This window comes from Pyrgilauda ruficollis, unplaced genomic scaffold, assembly GCF_017590135.1.
Source record: "Pyrgilauda ruficollis isolate IOZ18807 unplaced genomic scaffold, ASM1759013v1 scaffold41, whole genome shotgun sequence".
NCBI lineage: Eukaryota > Metazoa > Chordata > Aves > Passeriformes > Passeridae > Pyrgilauda > Pyrgilauda ruficollis.
This window is the reverse complement of record NW_024525601.1, coordinates 3794913-3811451: the sequence shown is the minus strand read 5'-3', so window position 1 is coordinate 3811451 and position 16539 is coordinate 3794913. Positions and strand designations below refer to the sequence as shown.

General features: G+C 42.0%; 1 protein-coding gene across 8 annotated transcripts in view; it reads left to right on the top strand.

Annotated features, from left to right (window-relative positions):
- The first annotated feature begins 6 nt into the window (after positions 1-6).
- The window catches only part of MTCL1 (microtubule crosslinking factor 1), a 101854-nt gene continuing 85321 nt past the window's right edge, over positions 7-16539 (top strand). For 3 of the 8 annotated variants that reach the window (XM_041477788.1, XM_041477787.1, XM_041477784.1), the window contains exons 1-3: positions 7-445; positions 11706-11930; positions 13434-13592. In XM_041477788.1, the coding sequence (XP_041333722.1) occupies positions 11733-11930; positions 13434-13592 (357 nt within the window). In that variant the 5' untranslated portion in view covers positions 7-445; positions 11706-11732. The remainder of the gene's footprint in view (positions 446-11705; positions 11931-13433; positions 13593-16539) is intronic. The other 5 variants (XM_041477785.1, XM_041477783.1, XM_041477786.1 and 2 more) reach the window with 2 other exon arrangements.

Below are 16539 nucleotides of genomic sequence, written 5' to 3'. Positions count from 1 at the left end.
GGCGGCCCCGCCGCCCGGCAAGGGCAGGAAGGCGAAGCGGGGAGCCGCGGCGGGCAGCGGCCATGCGGCGGCGGCGCTGGCCCGCGTCGGCCACACGGACAGCAGCTCCGACCTCTCCGACTGCCCCTCCGAGCCGCTCTCCGACGAGCAGCGCCTGGCCCCGGCCGCCAGCAGCGACGCCGAGTCCGGCACCGGCTCCAGCGACCGGGAGCGGGAGCCGCACGCCGCTCATCCCGCCGCTCATCCCGCCGCCGAGCAGCCCCGCGCCGGCCACGGCCCCGGCCCCGGGCGCGGAGCTCCGCCGGCCCTCGGCTCCCGCGGGGATGCGCTGCCTGCGGCCACGGGCGGGGGGAGAGCCCCGAGCCGTGGGGAGCCGCCGCCGGCAGCCCCGGAGGAGCTGCAGCGGGAGGTGGAGGAGCTGCGCTCGGAGAACGAGTACCTCAAGGTGAGCATCGCCCGCGGAGCCCGGCCTCGGCGGGGAAAGGAAGGGCGGGAGGCGGCAGCGGTAGAAACGCGACCCCCTCTTGCCCGGGAATGCGGGGACCGCGCTTGGAAGGGGGGGAAGAATATTCGCGCTGCCTGGAGTCACCTCCCATGGGACCCCCGCCCCCGCTGGACCAAATGCCAAATTTTACCCGCAGGAGAGAAATAGGGGCAGGGAGAACCAGCCGGGCACCTCGGCCCCCTCTTTCCCCGCCCCACGAAGCGGGACCGAGGTGCGGCTTAAGGACAGTTAAGGGACTTCAGCGTATGATCGCGGCTCCCTGCAGAGCCCGATTTGTGGGCGCTGGATGAACGTCAGTCCGATGCAACATGTACCGTGGCAATGTTGCGCTTGGTTGACGTGGTGGTAGCTCAGCAAACCCCGACTCTTTCTAAAGCACCGCAAACACTCTACTGGTTAGCAGAACTTTGCTTTCCAGGAACTGTTTTCCTCAGTATCACTCTTTAGGAAAAGCCAAAGGAACAGGTTCCCTCATTTGATGTGGAAAGGATGATAGCATTATGTGCTCTGGTTATTGTGTTACTTTATCACTGGAAAGTGAAGCCACTCGCTGTGAAATACTAATAGAACAACAAGAGCAGCAAGAAATAAGTGTAATTGCATCCTTGTACAGGTAGAAAAGTCTATCAGTATGGATTCATCCTCAGAGAAACAGGAAAGCTAAATTCAGGCGAGCTCTGAGCTGGGTTGACCTGTGGGAACCTTTAGTTGGACTTGTACTTACAATCTGATCTTTTGGCAGAGCAAAGAAGCTACATCCATAAAGATCTATAAATAAGATAAACTGAGATAATCCTGTAACCACAGCCACTGTTTGACTCTGCCTCTGGTGAAAACAATCTTTGTTCCCTGATATTTGGAACTCCCTGTTGTCAAGCAAAATAACCATGGAAATCCATGTAAATCTAGGATTCTTACTCGAATAAGAACTGCAGTTTTGTGTATAACTTTGGGAAACAAGAGTGATAAAGATACAGACTAGGCTCGTTAAGGGATTTTGGCTAAGGTACATGAAACAATATTCAGCATAGCAAAAGGGTAGCAGCAGGGGTGCTGCAAGGTTCTTTGCCAGGTCTGGTGCTGCTTAGTGAACTGGAAAAAGGAATGAGCAATGATACAGCAAAATTTTCAGATGACATTAAGTTTTTCTAGCTTAAGTCAAGTCCAGCAGAGATCAGACAGAACTTAATCATAAAGCTGACCCCTGAGGAACGTGTGAAAAATTAAGGCAGAGGATGGTAAATAAATCTTAATATTAAAAATCTTAAGTACTTGGAGGGAATAAGTATGCACTTTTCTGTATAAGTGTATTGTGTTAACTTGGGAGCATCATGAGAGAAGGAGAAATGAAAATCTGCAAACATTGTTAGATTACAGTGGGAACTGAACAGAGACAAAGAAAATCTGGCAATACTTTATAGAACTGTAGCTGTTACACAGGTCAGTGAGTGTACCTGAAATACTGTGGACACTGCTGGTCATCTAGAAAAGGATAATACAAAACCAGACCAATAAAAATTATTGGCTTGTAGCGAAGCTTTTACAGCACTCATTGGATGGGAAACTAGAGTGTGGTGGGGAAATGTAATAGTCTATAAAAAGATGAGCAGCACAGAGAAGCTTTATCACAAGCTTCTGTTTTATTTGACAGCCTAGAAGCAGGAGGAGATGTAGTGAAATCAGAATTGATAATGGGAATTGCTTAAGGAGTAGCTAACTGGCACTGCCATTAGAAGGCATGAAGTCCAAGAGCATCTTTTGCATTACAGGGTTTGAACAAGTATATGAGTATTATATACTTAAACCCATTACAAAGTGTGTGTCAAGCTCTCTTTCCTTATATTGAAAATGATTTTTAACTATGAGAAACTGGGGGGGGTGGGGGAAAGAGTGAGTTTGAATTGTCTAGGATAGACCCCTGTTAGTGTATCCCACCTGAGGAACCCTGTGATCATGGGACCTAGCTGAAGAACTTTATTCTGCTTCATTCCAAATTTTTCACCCTGTGCAACAATGTCTTCAGATCTTTCACCTTGATTTCTTCATCATCTACAGCCGTTGTTTCCTCGCACTTTTTTGGATTCAGATTGTGACTTTATCATGTTAAAAGTATTTCTGAGTCTGGAAGGATAGTACAGACTGGTTTCTTTGGTGGGCATGTCCTGGTGCCTGGAAAGCCATGAACTAACACCACTGCCTCTTCTTCTGAGGGAAATGAGTACATTGTCTGCTTTGCTTGGCCACCTTGGTTGTACAAGACCTTGGTGTGTGAGGTCTTAGTTCTGCTCCTCTCTCAAAATGGCTGGAAACAGCCCAGTGGTGCAAAAATTATCAGGAGAATTCCCAAACCTTATTCACCTTTCTTTGGAAAACCTTCTAAAAAGTCTGCAAATTAAAACCACATCACTGTCTGGGTTGTTTACTTGTGGGTTTGTTCCATGTGTTTTTACAATGCAGTTCTCTTGGTTGGCGTTGGAGTGAGCTGTGTTTCTCCAGAGGGGGCTAAGGGATAACAGGGATGCTGTCAACTGTAAATAGACAAATGATTAGACAAATCCCAGAAGAAACTGTTAATTTCCTGAGCATGGCCACAAGCCAAATTTTGTGGTTTTCACTCCTCCTTATCCCTCCCTGCAGCTGGAGTGAGGCCCTAAGTGCACATAATAAAGTCTTTTTCAGGGAATTTTATCTTCCACATAGGAAGGTCTTTCATGAGTCTGTAACAGGTTATAGAAGATACACATACACACACACACAGACTTAGTGCTAAAGATTACTAGAGATTAAAATGTTATCAGAAAGAAAAAACCCAAAACAAACCCAATCATTTGTTTTTGTTTCTACGCATGAAGTACTAGAAAATCTCCCAGAATGCAGAGCAAGCTGCTGTTTCTGCAAACATCTCAGACTTCTTATACCCTGAGCCAGACTTTAACTTGGTATCAAGTTTCCACCTTATGTATTTCCAGGACTTTACCCTAGGTAAGAATTTGGCTCTAGCCATAGCTAACGAGCTGCAAAGCTAAGCCTGTAGGTGAAGTGCATGAGGTGAGTGGTTTACATTGAGAAGCCTTTCTTCTACTACTTCTGTGAAGTTTCTTCCTTGATTTCAGTTTCATGTATTCCTTGCATGACCTTATTTCAGCTACCTGTGGGGGAAGACTGTAATACTACAGCAGCATTTTAAAATATATCACTTAGTTGTTGATATCTAAAAAGAGAAAATTTGTCATGGTGCCTGACTCTGCAGGACCAGGAGATCCTTGGTAACTGCTGGTAGTAGATAAAGTTTTAGTTATTGCTCATCAGTCCTGTTAGTAGTAGCAAAACACTGCCCGCACAAATGGTTGATTTTCAAGCTTGCTTTAAAGTGTCCAGCACATGGAGAAGTGTCATTCACCATGTGAGTCCTTGGGAAACTTGGAAAGAAGCCCTTTGTAGTGTAGAGCCCTCTGAAGGGTGAGGAATCTTAAGGAAGAGGGCCCAAATTATTGCAATTAGACATGTTTTTTCTTTGCCTCAGCCCAACTTCAATTTAGACTGTGTTAATTAAATAAATGTGCTAGTAGAAACAGCAGTGGTGTTTTAGTCACAACACACGCCCCTTTTCTCTTTGCACCCTTCATGGCCGTAATGTGAAAGCAGCCTCCTACACGAGGTGTGACACTTCCTACAGCCCTTAAAATAAAACTGGTGCTTTTCTTTACCTGCCCTTCTCTTTGTGCCTGTGTTGGTACAAGTTCAATATGCTGGAAGTGCTGCTGCGGTGTAGATTAGCACAGAAAATATACTATCTTTGATTTATTAGATAACTGTCTTTTTTGTCTTGCTTTGTCTTTTTTTCTTTCTGTATTCATTTGTAAGTGACATATTCTGGGTATAAATTGACTAAGGGACCACTTCAGACCCTGTGTTCCATTCTGATGCATCTAAACTATGTTCATTTTTGTTTAAAATCACAATGTGTGTTGTATGAGGTTACATTGTATTTCTTTACTCACTTGAAACTGTAGCTCTTCGAGTTGCAGCCTTGCGCTGAACTCAGGGGGAGTAATTCCACCACTTATTTTATTAACCTGCAGGGATTTGTGGATGTCAAAGGGTTTTGCAGAGCAAAAATGATGCACAGTGACGGCACCAGCTTTTTTTCCGTTTAGTGAGGGTTGCCAGGGTTAGCAGAATAAAGCTCATCGCACATCCCTGCTTGACGCGCTGCTTTTCCCACCTGGAGAGCGGTGGCCCCGGAGCGAATGGAAGGTGACAGCCCTGCCCGGGGCACAAACCCCAGCTGGCCGGGCTCAGCCGGAGGGACGGTCAGCTGCCCACGAGGATGTCATCTGGGGGAAGAATAGCGAGGCCATGTGCCTTGCTAGCTCCAGCTGAGCCCCTGGCAGCCCCCTCCCTGCCTGGAGGGGATGAGCTCGGTGATGCACCGGGCAATAGTTTGCCTCAGTGGCCGACAAGAAATGCTATCGGTGATGCCATTGATGAGTGCTCCAACTGCTTCATCAGCCCCAGTCAAGGATAGGCGTCGGAACAATACTGTAGCTAATGCTTGAATGAAGCAGAAAAGCTGCCAGATGCTGCCCTCAGATCCTGCAAAGTTAAACCAGCCCTGAAGTCAACAGGTGTTCACGGCCCTATGACTTTCCAGTTCACATCTTGGTTTGTGCACAAGCTTCAGACACGTTGGATTGGTGCATGACTTGTAAAGTAGTCTGATTTGGGAGCTAAATAATAACATCAGGGGCCCAGGGACTTCGGGTTCATTAACATATTTTGCAAGAGGCAAAAATAATTGTTGTTGCTTTCTTCCCAATCAAAGCCTTTCAGAGCATATTTATCCCTGCTGCAGTTCTGCTGTGAAATGCTATGGGGGATGTGTATATTCCTTAGCAGCAGCAGCAGCAGCATCTCCTACATATAGACAGTTTGAGATATTTAAAACATGAAAACAGAGATTATGTAAAATCACAGTTCATGAATCTTAGATTTAGAAGGATTTTCTAGAAGCTCTGGATTCACCAGTGCAATAGCAGCTACCCCCTGTAACTGCCACCCTTCCTCCCTTCCCCACTCTCCCCTCATTTGATTTAATTTATATTAAATAACATTCTATTTAGAAAAAAGTACTGACAAAATCTATAAATATGACTTTTGGTAAATTAATAAACATATTTTTTACATAGGCACTTGAATTTCCTGATTCATTTGCATTTTCTTAAATACTATACAATTTATTGATTTTGGGTGGTTTTGTCTTCGTAGTTTGTAGGTATTTTCAACTTAATATATCACTTCTGGATATGGATGTGTTAAAATTCACTGGAACCTAAAGACTTTGCCAGTCTGTATAACTGTATTCACAGAGTAATGAATTCAATATTCATGTGCCTTTTATGCTGGTTTTTTTGCATGTAATTTCTCCCTAATAATAATTTCCAAGTTTTCTTTGACTCATGGTTGTGTTCCACTATTTAGTGGCTCCGAGAAAAGAGCTTTTTTACTTTAGGCAGTAATTAATCTCAGTGAAGGTAGATCAGCAGGCTGACCTAAACGCAAGTGGTGAAGATGACCCTTCCTCTGTATTTATATGCAGTTTAGTGGTCTTGCTTTGGCCTGCATTTAGTCTGGCCCCTTGAACAAAGCATCCCCATCATGCATATGTTTTAAAGCTGTCCGGAGGACTCAAGTAATGGAGGGCATTTGTGGCACGCTTGGAGTGTAGGTCTCTGTTTTATTTTGGAAGGAATCTGTTTCTTGCATGCTCTGTGGACAGTATGAGTGTCCACCACTCTGTGGACAGTATGAGTGTGCAGTTGGTGGAGATGATTGGAAAATTCATTTTCAAACCTTGTTACAGATCATAACAAGACCGGCTGGGTGGACAGAGCCCATAAGTTATGCAAGTATTCCTGGTCATTTCAGTGGGAATGACTCAGATGAGTATGGGTTACTCAGTGTAATAGCTGCATGGCCTGGCCTTTTCTCTCTCTTTCTCTCTCTCTCTCCTTTTTTTTTTAAAGAATCATAAACAAGGCATATTCCTATAATTTGTTCTTAATCATACTTCATTTTAATTAAATCAATAATAAACAAGCATGACATCAGTAAAGGTATTAATGAGATAATGGCTTCTCTTCTGACAGGCAAGTGTTTAATTTGCACAGTACAGACAGAAAATGACCTATCAGTATGTGTTTGGGCTACTCAGTGATGGAAGCTGCACACAAGGCTTTCCCCTTCTCAGCCAGTTCGCATTGGCTTGGCACACTGACAGGCAAACGGGGCCTCCTGCAGACAGAGAGGCTGTTTGCATGTGGCTCTGAGTCCATACAGCCACCCTGTGACCCTCAGATGGGTAACTCCTATTAGACCCCAAAGAGCTGGCCTTTAGGAACTCATTTGGAACAAGTGAAACCATAAGCTGAAAGGCTCAGGTGCTGGTGCATCCTGGATTTCTACTGCAAATTTGGAAAGAGATGCCAGTTAGAAAACACACCTCCATTCATTTTTTCTGATGACCAGGGTAACATAGGGAAAGAAAAGCAGTTTAGCTTTTCCTAAATTATATTCCTTTTTGCAGGACTCTCTGTCTCGTGCTGTTCTTACTGAAAGTAATAGCATAATTACCATTAAATTAAAAGGGATCAAGAGGAGGCTTTCATCCCCTTCAGGAATGCAGAGCAAAGTGAAGCTTCTAATGCCAGCACTTAACCTCCCAATTTCAATTGCCACTTTGGAGTGCTGGAGCAGGTCCTCCCTGTTTAAGGAAGGGAGCAGCTTTCCATTTGTAGATGGACAAAGAGGGATGGCTGCTTTCTTGTCAGTTTGTTTTAATTACTTTTAAGTGCTTATTCTGATCTCTTTCTTCAGTTTTACAATATTAAAGTCTACAGTATGAAGCTCAATACTTCCTGGGAGAAAGAGCTTTAATTCTAACTCACAATAATAAGAGTAATAAGAACAATAGGTTTTAATAAAGTCAAGCTTATCTGTTATTTCCATCTGCCTTGCAGCCAGAGCATCCCTTTTTTTGCAAACCACCACGCTGAGAATTTTGGCTTTGCTACACTTACCTTTGATTTCACAAATGATTGACATGTTTTCCTGCAAAGCAGTAGTTTGCCAGTTTAGTAAGTAGGACCATCATAGTTTCAGTTGTAATTTCCCCTTCCATGGGTCTTTGACTTACCTTCCTTCATTGTCTGTGCATGGATCACTTTAGAAGAGGAGTTAAAGCTGTTCTGATTTTCCAGGTGCAATTGTAACAGTTGTGACAGGATCTTTCACCATACAGTTTCAGTGTCCACACTGAATCACAAGTACTTGCCAAGAAGAATAAACTGTTAGGAAATTAAAGCATCTACACTTGTCACTGGCCTTGTGACCTGTATTGAAAACAAGATTGTGTCTTTATTGTAACTAAAGTTAAGTTTTTATGGTTTAGTTTAAGATTATCCCAGTATCTATAATTGTGTGCTGACTGACATACAAAATCTGAGCCAGATTTTCCAGAGGTGACATGATCCTCTCTATATATTTATCATATAAAAATAGGACTTCATGTTGCTATTCAAAAATATTTAATCTGTCTGATTTAATCTGGTTCTTTTCCTCTCTGGGCTGGACAGACTACATAGGTTCAAGCCCCAAGCACTGCAGCAATACAGCAGAATATGGGCTGATGCTGCATGCAGCCTGTGCAGTGAGGTTTCTGCTCCTTATACAGTCAAAACTGTTTGTGGCCTCATGTTGCCTTGTTTTGAGGCTCATCCAAAGGGTGCTCTATCTCTAAATACAAGAAGTCAGGACACAGTTTGATTTCTATGTGAAAATTTTGGGAGTAGAAAAGGAATTAATTGTAGAAAAGAAATTGTGTCAGTCAAAAATATCAGAGGAGAACTGCATGAGATTTTAAAGTACAACTTCCTTCATTATATTCTGTTTTAATTTATCTGCAAACTTAAAGAGAAAAGCAAACTTTGTATTTATAACCAAAACCAGAGGTAAGCATAACACAAAAAATCCCCAAATAAACAAAAACATACCGCAAAGAAAAAACCAAAACAAAAATACAACCGACCAACCAAACAAAATAAAACCCCACAACACTGCCTTACAAAGTCATAGTTGTGCTGATAATGGAGATGGAGAAAACTTCGGAAGTTAAAGACAGTTCTATCTCCTGAAACATAACTCATGTCATTGATTGCAACTCTTTGAGGAAATTCTTTGTTGTGAGGAAAGACATTGGTTTGAAGTCTCCAACAGAGACAGAGTGACTTTTACAGCTGGGAGAATTCCCATGCCCACAGATGGGATTTGGAAATATTCAGTTTCAATGGGATGAGTGTTTCAGGGATTGGGTTGTTTAAAATTATGTGAGGTTCACTTTCCAAACTTGGTTGCAATAAATGCTTTGAAATAAAATATTGTTTATTATTTGTCTTTAGAAACCAACCAAATTTACTACCAACAAAACCTGATGAAGATAAGAAGGAAGTTTAAGAGATGAGCAATGACATTATAATTGCAGGCTACTTTATACATGAAAGCCATTGCTTAATTCTTAAATGTAAACAGCAGATTATAACCAGATCACATTAATTTGTTGATGACAGTTGTTTTTCTTTATTGTGGAGCTGTGTTTCAAAATTTTAGTTTACAACCAAATTACTAATCTAACATTAGCATTCTGAAGATGACATTAAAAAGTTAATTGAACTTAAATCTAGTTGAGGTGAATTCAGCACCTGAGTCTGCAGACAACCCTTAAGAAATAACTCTGGTCCTGTTCATTCCACTGAGCTGTGTTAGCTCTGGCTGGTAAAGACTCTACTTTTGGTATGAGTACCTTAACCAAAATACCTCAATAATAAGCTGATAATGCACAAGTGTACTCCCTTTCTTAGTTTCAAAAGCCACTGCTACTCTCTAATCAGTTTCTAAAACCTTGACATTTTCTTCTGCATCTCTTATCTTCACTGGGTAAACTTTTACTTTACCTCTTGAAAGTGTCTATAAACGTGAAGTGTAGTGATAAGTGTGTACACAGGAAAGAAAAACAGGTCTCATTCCCAATCCAACCAAGCATGCATTGTTATGCTTTTCTTTTTAAAAATATACATCATTTATCAAAACTTCACCAGTGCGTCGGCTGTAAACTGGCCAGAGTATTTGGCTGTGTCCTGAGGAGGAGTAGATAGAGCCTGGATCCTAAATTGTTTTGAAATAGTCCTGCTGGGTTTGGTCTGCAGAGCTCATTTGCTTCGTTGAAGTCAGCTGTTTGTGCTTAATTAATGTATTTGGAACTTCTGAGGATGTTTTTGCTGCAAGGGTAACCTCAATGACTGTGCTTGCACTACTCCTTTCCAGGCAGTGTGTGGTGTGAGCACGATCCAGCTCACAGGGGAGTAACCCTTGAGTTTATCCATCCACACAAATATCCTGATCCTGCCCCTGTCCCAGAGAGACTGTGGGACTGGATGCTGCTGCAGCAGAAATCTGAATATATTGAGAATGTACAGTGACATAGTGGGCTTGTGAGAAAACTTCTCTGTCCTTTCAGAGCATCTAGGGAGAATGGTGTAGGGTCCCGAGTGGGCTGTATTGGTGGAGCAAAGCCTCACTGGTGAGCCCAGAGCTGTAATTTTGGAAATAACAGGCCTTGTGCGTACCCAAAATTTATGCTGGCTCAACTAATTGAAATTAAACAATAACTGTGTAAATACTGGAGTTTTTATACATGGATGGGATTTTGGTAAGAATATCGCTGTAATTCTAATATAACTGAGAAGGCTAAAGAACCCATCAACCCACCTTCCTTTGGTCAGGACTGAGCTCAGGGACAAGACCTGCCCTGCATTTGTTATCAAAGCTCCAATGAAGCAAGGTTAATATGTCAGTCTGGTTATGCCATGGGAAGGGGAATGGTTGAGAGGACTTCAGGAGAGTGTTCTTGCAGGGACTGGACAGGGATGGTTCAGCCAGGGGCAGGGGGGAATTTGTCAAGGGTACTGACTTCATAGCAGTGCTCTCTCCACCTGAGACAAGTGTGAAATATTCTCTGGCCACCCTTGGAATTTCAAGTGTGAAATAGTCTCCAGCCATCCTTGGTATTTCTAGAATGATTTACAGATCTGAAGTAGGGTCACAGCACAGCTAGTCCCAGTACAAGTTCTCCTGGAATCTTATTTAAGCAAAGTTTTCCACAGAAAATTTGGTTCTTATACTATCAAATACAATTTTAGGGAAACCAATTAAAAAAGAATTAGTTAATTTCAAATATTCTCCTCCTGCCTGTTTTTCTTGATTTTTTTCCTCTCAGTTTTGTTCAGTTTGTAGAATCATTTTTTTTTCTCTCATGCAGTAGTTTAATACTTTGTATCCCTCTGCCTGGAAGACCTTTACAACAGTTCTAGCTTTGGAACTTCAGTCACACAGGTATTAAACCAATGGCAATGATAGAGCTTATCCTGTTCAGCTGTAAATCTTTAATCTGACTTTAGAGAGCAAGTGCTACACATGGTACAACATGGAACTGGGACAGTTCATGATGCCCAGAAAAGAATGAGTAGGTTATTCCCATGGGCACAGGTTTTGTTTTGTTGCTGTGGTCCTGTTATTGAGATGTGTGTGCACGCAACAAAACCTCCCTTTTTCCTGCACACAATCCACGTGTCATTAAGCCAGTGCATAGTGTTAGGCTCAGATGGGACATTTCCATGTGCAGCATTTCAGTATTTCGTGTAGGAGACTTTTTTTCCTAAAAAATTCATTTTTAGGAGGTGTTGGTTGTTAAAAAGGCGCACCACACAGAGATGTTGAGGTGCTTGATTAAGTAGGTTTACTGTTGTCTAAGAAAAGCAAGGAATCGGTTTAAATGGTGGTAAAGTATTGTGCAATTTTACTTTTAACATGAGATTGTAAAATGAAGGTTACCAGGTTCAGGAGACATGAGCTTCTGGTTTGTTTTTAATTATCAAAGCAGTTGAAAGAAATATGACAAGTATTCATTAATTTAGTTCAGCATAATTACTCAGTGTTGGGTTAAAACTTCTGTTCCTGTGGCTTCTGGAGCTGCGTGTTGCAGTCTGTATCATTTCATTAATGTGGTATCCTAGCGAGCATGTTTCCTATTTTGCTCCCATGGGTGAGATTTAGAGGTATGATGGAGCACTGTTTTGACTTCTCACAGGATGAGCTGGATGAACTTCGGGCTGAAATGGAAGAAATGCGTGACAGCTATTTAGAGGAAGATGTTTACCAGCTGCAGGAACTCCGGCGAGAGCTGGACCGGGCAAACAAGAATTGCCGCATTCTGCAATATCGTCTCAGGAAAGCTGAACAGAAAAGCTTGAAAGTTGCACAAACAGGCCATGTGGATGGAGAGCTCATTAGGAGCCTGGAACAAGATTTAAAGGTGGGTTGAGAGATTCATATTCACAGCAAAAGAGAGCAGACTGTGATGTGGCTCTCTGCAGTGGAAGTGAGGGTGACACATGAAACAAGCAGTAGTTCTCCAAACGTCACAACCAATTTCCTTCTGCTGTGGTGGAGAACAAATATTCAGCTCATTGCCATAAAAAGATGTGTCAGTGAGTAGAAAAACATGTGTTCAGATTCAAAATGAAAGAAATACAGTCAAGTTGCATTTCTGCATTTGAAAGATTTAAAGGGTCTTGATTTACTGGTTTTACTGAAAACCTTAGCTTTGCAATACTGTGTAAACAAAACCTGATATGCTTTTCCCAATTCATGCTGTTTCCTTCCTTTTCACTTCTTGCTTATGCAAAGTAACTGGGAAAAAATAGTCTAAGTTGCATTTCTTAGTGTCTAGTGAGTTACTTGTAACAGGAACAGTGTTATAATATTTTTGCAGGGCAGATAGAGAATCAAAATGCTCATTCCCTACAAACACAAATACCTGTCAAAATTATATTCATACTGAAACAGTTTTTGTATCTTTCAGGAATGCTTCCATCAAGACCAAGTAAATCTTTGTGTGGACATGATGTTTATCTAACTTTACTCCTCTTTCTTGGTATTGCTATCTTGTAGCTGTTTTTAAAATATCTTCTGTAGAGAGGGACTGCTTGCAACTAAAATGATTAAGAATATTGTTCTTAAAAATGCAAAACATAAAACCTTCTGAAACCAGAATGATTTGTTGTCAGCAGTGGAAATGAGAGTAACATATCAAGTCATCAAACCTTTTAAACTGTCAGATCTAATTTTTTCTGTTATGATGGAAACCTAATTATAACCTTATAACAATAGCAATGATACATTACTCAGTAAAAATCGTGTGCCTAGATTTCAACGAAAGAGATATTGAGTGTTTTTATTACTGACTTCTTGTAATTCCATAATTCTTTGTGTTGTATGATATATCACCTTTACAAATGTTTTTGGGGTAAATATCTATTCTTCTTAGGCTGGGCTCAGAAAACCTAAGCTAGCATATATTTCTGTGCTTTCATATCACTCTTGCCTAGTTGTGATTGCTGCTAGAGCAGCAAGTTTATGTGGCTGTGACTGCTGCACACGCTGCTTTGATCGATGGCCCATCAGCTTTACAGCACAATTCCTTGTCTTTGCCTTTATCTGTGTGATGTGCTGGGACTTTGATGGGCAGCTTTGGTGTGTGCTTGTTTCCTCCTGCTGCTCATGACATTGCCTTAGCATAATGTGGAGAGGGAGCTGGAGATGGGTAATCAAATATATTTTCATTCTGGATTCCTTTATTAGAAATGAATATTCATTTTGGTACTTGGAAGGCTTGGAGTGTTCCATCAACAGTGTCATAATTGAATTAAAAATCTCTTGGCTGTCTAGGGCTGTGATATGCTCCTTACTGTAGGAGACATACCATAGGTGTTGCTGCTCATGGATGATCTTCATGCATTTGTGCTCTTTTGATCAGGTAGCCAAAGATGTTTCTGTCAGACTGCACCATGAACTGGAGAGTGTGGAGGAGAAACGAGTTAAAGCAGAAGATGAAAATGAAGTCCTTCGGCAGCAAATCATTGAGGTGGAAGTATCCAAGCAGACTCTGCAAAATGAGCTGGACAAGTTAAAAGAGGTAAGCAATTGTCAGAAAAACCACGCAGAGCATGGGGTTAGAATGGAAATTTTGCAAAGACGTGTCTTAGATTGATTTTTACATGAAATGCTTGCTCATATTGCTTGTACAATTGCCCCAAAGGTCTCTCCATGTCCCAGATAAGTCATCGGTAATTTAGAATCAATAGAGATGTAGATGAGTGATGCTCCACTTTTTGTCTGGGGCTTCTCACAGGGCTTCTGTCCCATTTTAAACTGTCTCCTTAAGAACTCTCTTCCTGCTGGAGCAAAACCCTTTCTGATTTGACTCCAGCTAGCTCTGGCTGTTCTTTACACAGACTGGGACTTCCACCTACTTGAAAGTCAAATGAAGTGTGCATGACTTGTCTCTGAGAGCAGGGTTCAGATAGGCAAGCTGCTGTTTTGGCTGGTACTCCTCAGTGGTGGTGGTGGAGCTATCAGCATGAGCTGGGCAGCCGGAGTGTGGTCTGTAAAGTATAAATAACATTGCACTTCAGACACAGAAATGCTGTCTCTTGAGAAAAGGGATCATTTCAACTGGTGCTGACACAGAGTCATACTGGGGGAAGTGATGATCCTTGGAAGCAAGTGAGCTGAGGAGCAGGGGACCATAAAGGGAAGCCAAATACTAAGCACAGCTCTTTGCTGGAGCCTACATCCCAATCTGCAGTGGTATTTCTGTTCCCTTAACAGTACAGCAGATTGGCAGTTCACAGCCCCTGCTCTGTTTTAAACCAGATTGAGATAGAGCATTTAAAAGTAATGAGCTAAGACATTTATCCTCTGAGCCCTGGTCAGATTTAGAGAGCTGGTGCAATTATGTGTTATTTTAATCTTTCCAACATTACTTGTGAGTCAACTGGCACAAATCCTGGCTCAGTTTTATAAGGACAGCCCCTGTTTAATTTCTCTGTGTGTTTGAGTTATGAGTAGTCCAGTGCAGGAGATTTGGAGTGTTTGTACCTAAGAGAACAGATCATCAGCTGGTACACAAATCAGTGTGGCTTAGATTACTTGTGAACCTGACACAAAAGATAAAGTCTGCATGATGTTTTAGCTATTCTTCTCCTTTCTCAATGTTATTTGTGAATGCTGTGCTAAGTGCACATGATACCATGTTACAGGGTCTGCAGTCTCTGCTCTGTAAAAATATGCCATCTCATCAACAGTACCTAATTTATTGCTTGTTGTTGATTAACATGCAGGCCCACTGGGTACTGCTTGATAATCTTGGGGTTCAAGCAGAAACTAAATTGTGGGTGAGAAGTGAGGGAAAAAATGGTCCAGCAGTGCTGAAGGCTCAAGCTAGCTCTAACCAGGCTGAATTTACCTTGCTGCTTAGATTGCTGCAGCCTAGCTGTGCTGGGAAGCGCTGCTAAGTCAGCTGTCTCTCTGCTGGATTGCAAGATGAGGTGAATGCACCCTTACTTTGTATGCATTCCTTGCCCGTAAGGGGCAAAAGCTGAAGGGGAGCTAGGGAAAGGGAGAGATAGCAGGTAGAATGATGGGATGCATTAATGCTGATCTGGAGATAAAGCAGGGCATAAGAGGGATCATGAGATGTAGTAGTAGTAGTAGTAGTAGTAGAGACAGTCTGGTTTTGCATGCCATGAGTTGTGGTTTCTCTGGCAGTCACAATTTCACAAGGTCACTGGAGGTGAGAAGATGAGGTTGGAGTCCTTGGCAGGTCACACAAGGACAGATGAGCCAAAAGCTGGAGAAAAACAGCTACGCATGTGTCACATAAGTGTGTTTGCAGTGTTGTTGACATTGCTAAAAAAATATATATTCTTCATTCAAGATGTGTTCAAATAACTACCAGAAGTGGCACCTCCTTAGGAACATTTAATGTGTGCAGGGAATGTATTATAGACGTGCCAGTGGGAAAGCTGGTTCTTTATATATCAGGACAAAAGTGAGCCCAAAGCCATGTAGCTTCTTCCCAGTCCACCCTGACTCTGCATCTTGTCTATCTAAGGGCTGACAGTTACAAGGAGCGTTTTCCTATGTGGTCCTGGAGCGTTGCCTGAGACTCAGTCAGACAGTGTTCACTCTGATATAGCTTCCTGCAACCATATGCTCATTCTCTTGATATCCTTGACTGTTCTCTATCACTGGATCAACAGAACAGCTTTCTCCCATCTATGTTCGTATTTATTGCTTAATTCAGTGCTCGCTTCTGCTTTGGCGTGCCGTGCAATTCCCTCGGCTCCCATTTCTCACTGCAGTAGATGGCATATATGTTGATTATCTTTAATGTATTTTGCATGCTGAAATACCTTTAGGAATTGTACATGTCTCTGAAAGCACTCTTTCTTTAAAGCCACCTTTGGTGTTTATCATAATCTTTTGAAGAATTTCTAACATTTATTATGTTTAGTGCTGGTGTTTCTTTTTTTTTTTTGGTTTTGTTTTGTTTTTTTTATTTTTTTTGTTTGTTTGTTTTTTTTTTTTACCAATACCTGTTTTGATCTCCTGTGATATTTTCCACAGGACTGTTTGGGTATATGGGCTTGTTCTATCTGAATAAAATGTTTATTTCCTTAAGAAAGAAACCTTACAGTTTTAACTGGCAAATTTTTTTGCCTCCTACTGACCATGTAATTTCAAGTTATTTTATTAAGTACATATGAGAGGGAATTTCCTCTCTTGTCACTAAAAAATATTTCTCAATGTGTCTTACTGTGAAAATAATCCTTCACGGTCCTCTCCTCTCCTCTCCTCTCCTCTCCTCTCTCCCTGTGATTGCTGCTAATGCACTTCCCTCCCCAGTCCCATGTGCTTCTGGATTCCCATTCCATGACACATTTTCAGAAGCTTTTGCATAATCTACCAAAACAGAATCTAAGCCCTTGTTCTGTTCTAGTATCTGCCAAATGCTCCCCATCAACAAAATATTCCAATTTTCACTGATTATTTCATTGTGGAACTCTCAGATAACTGGT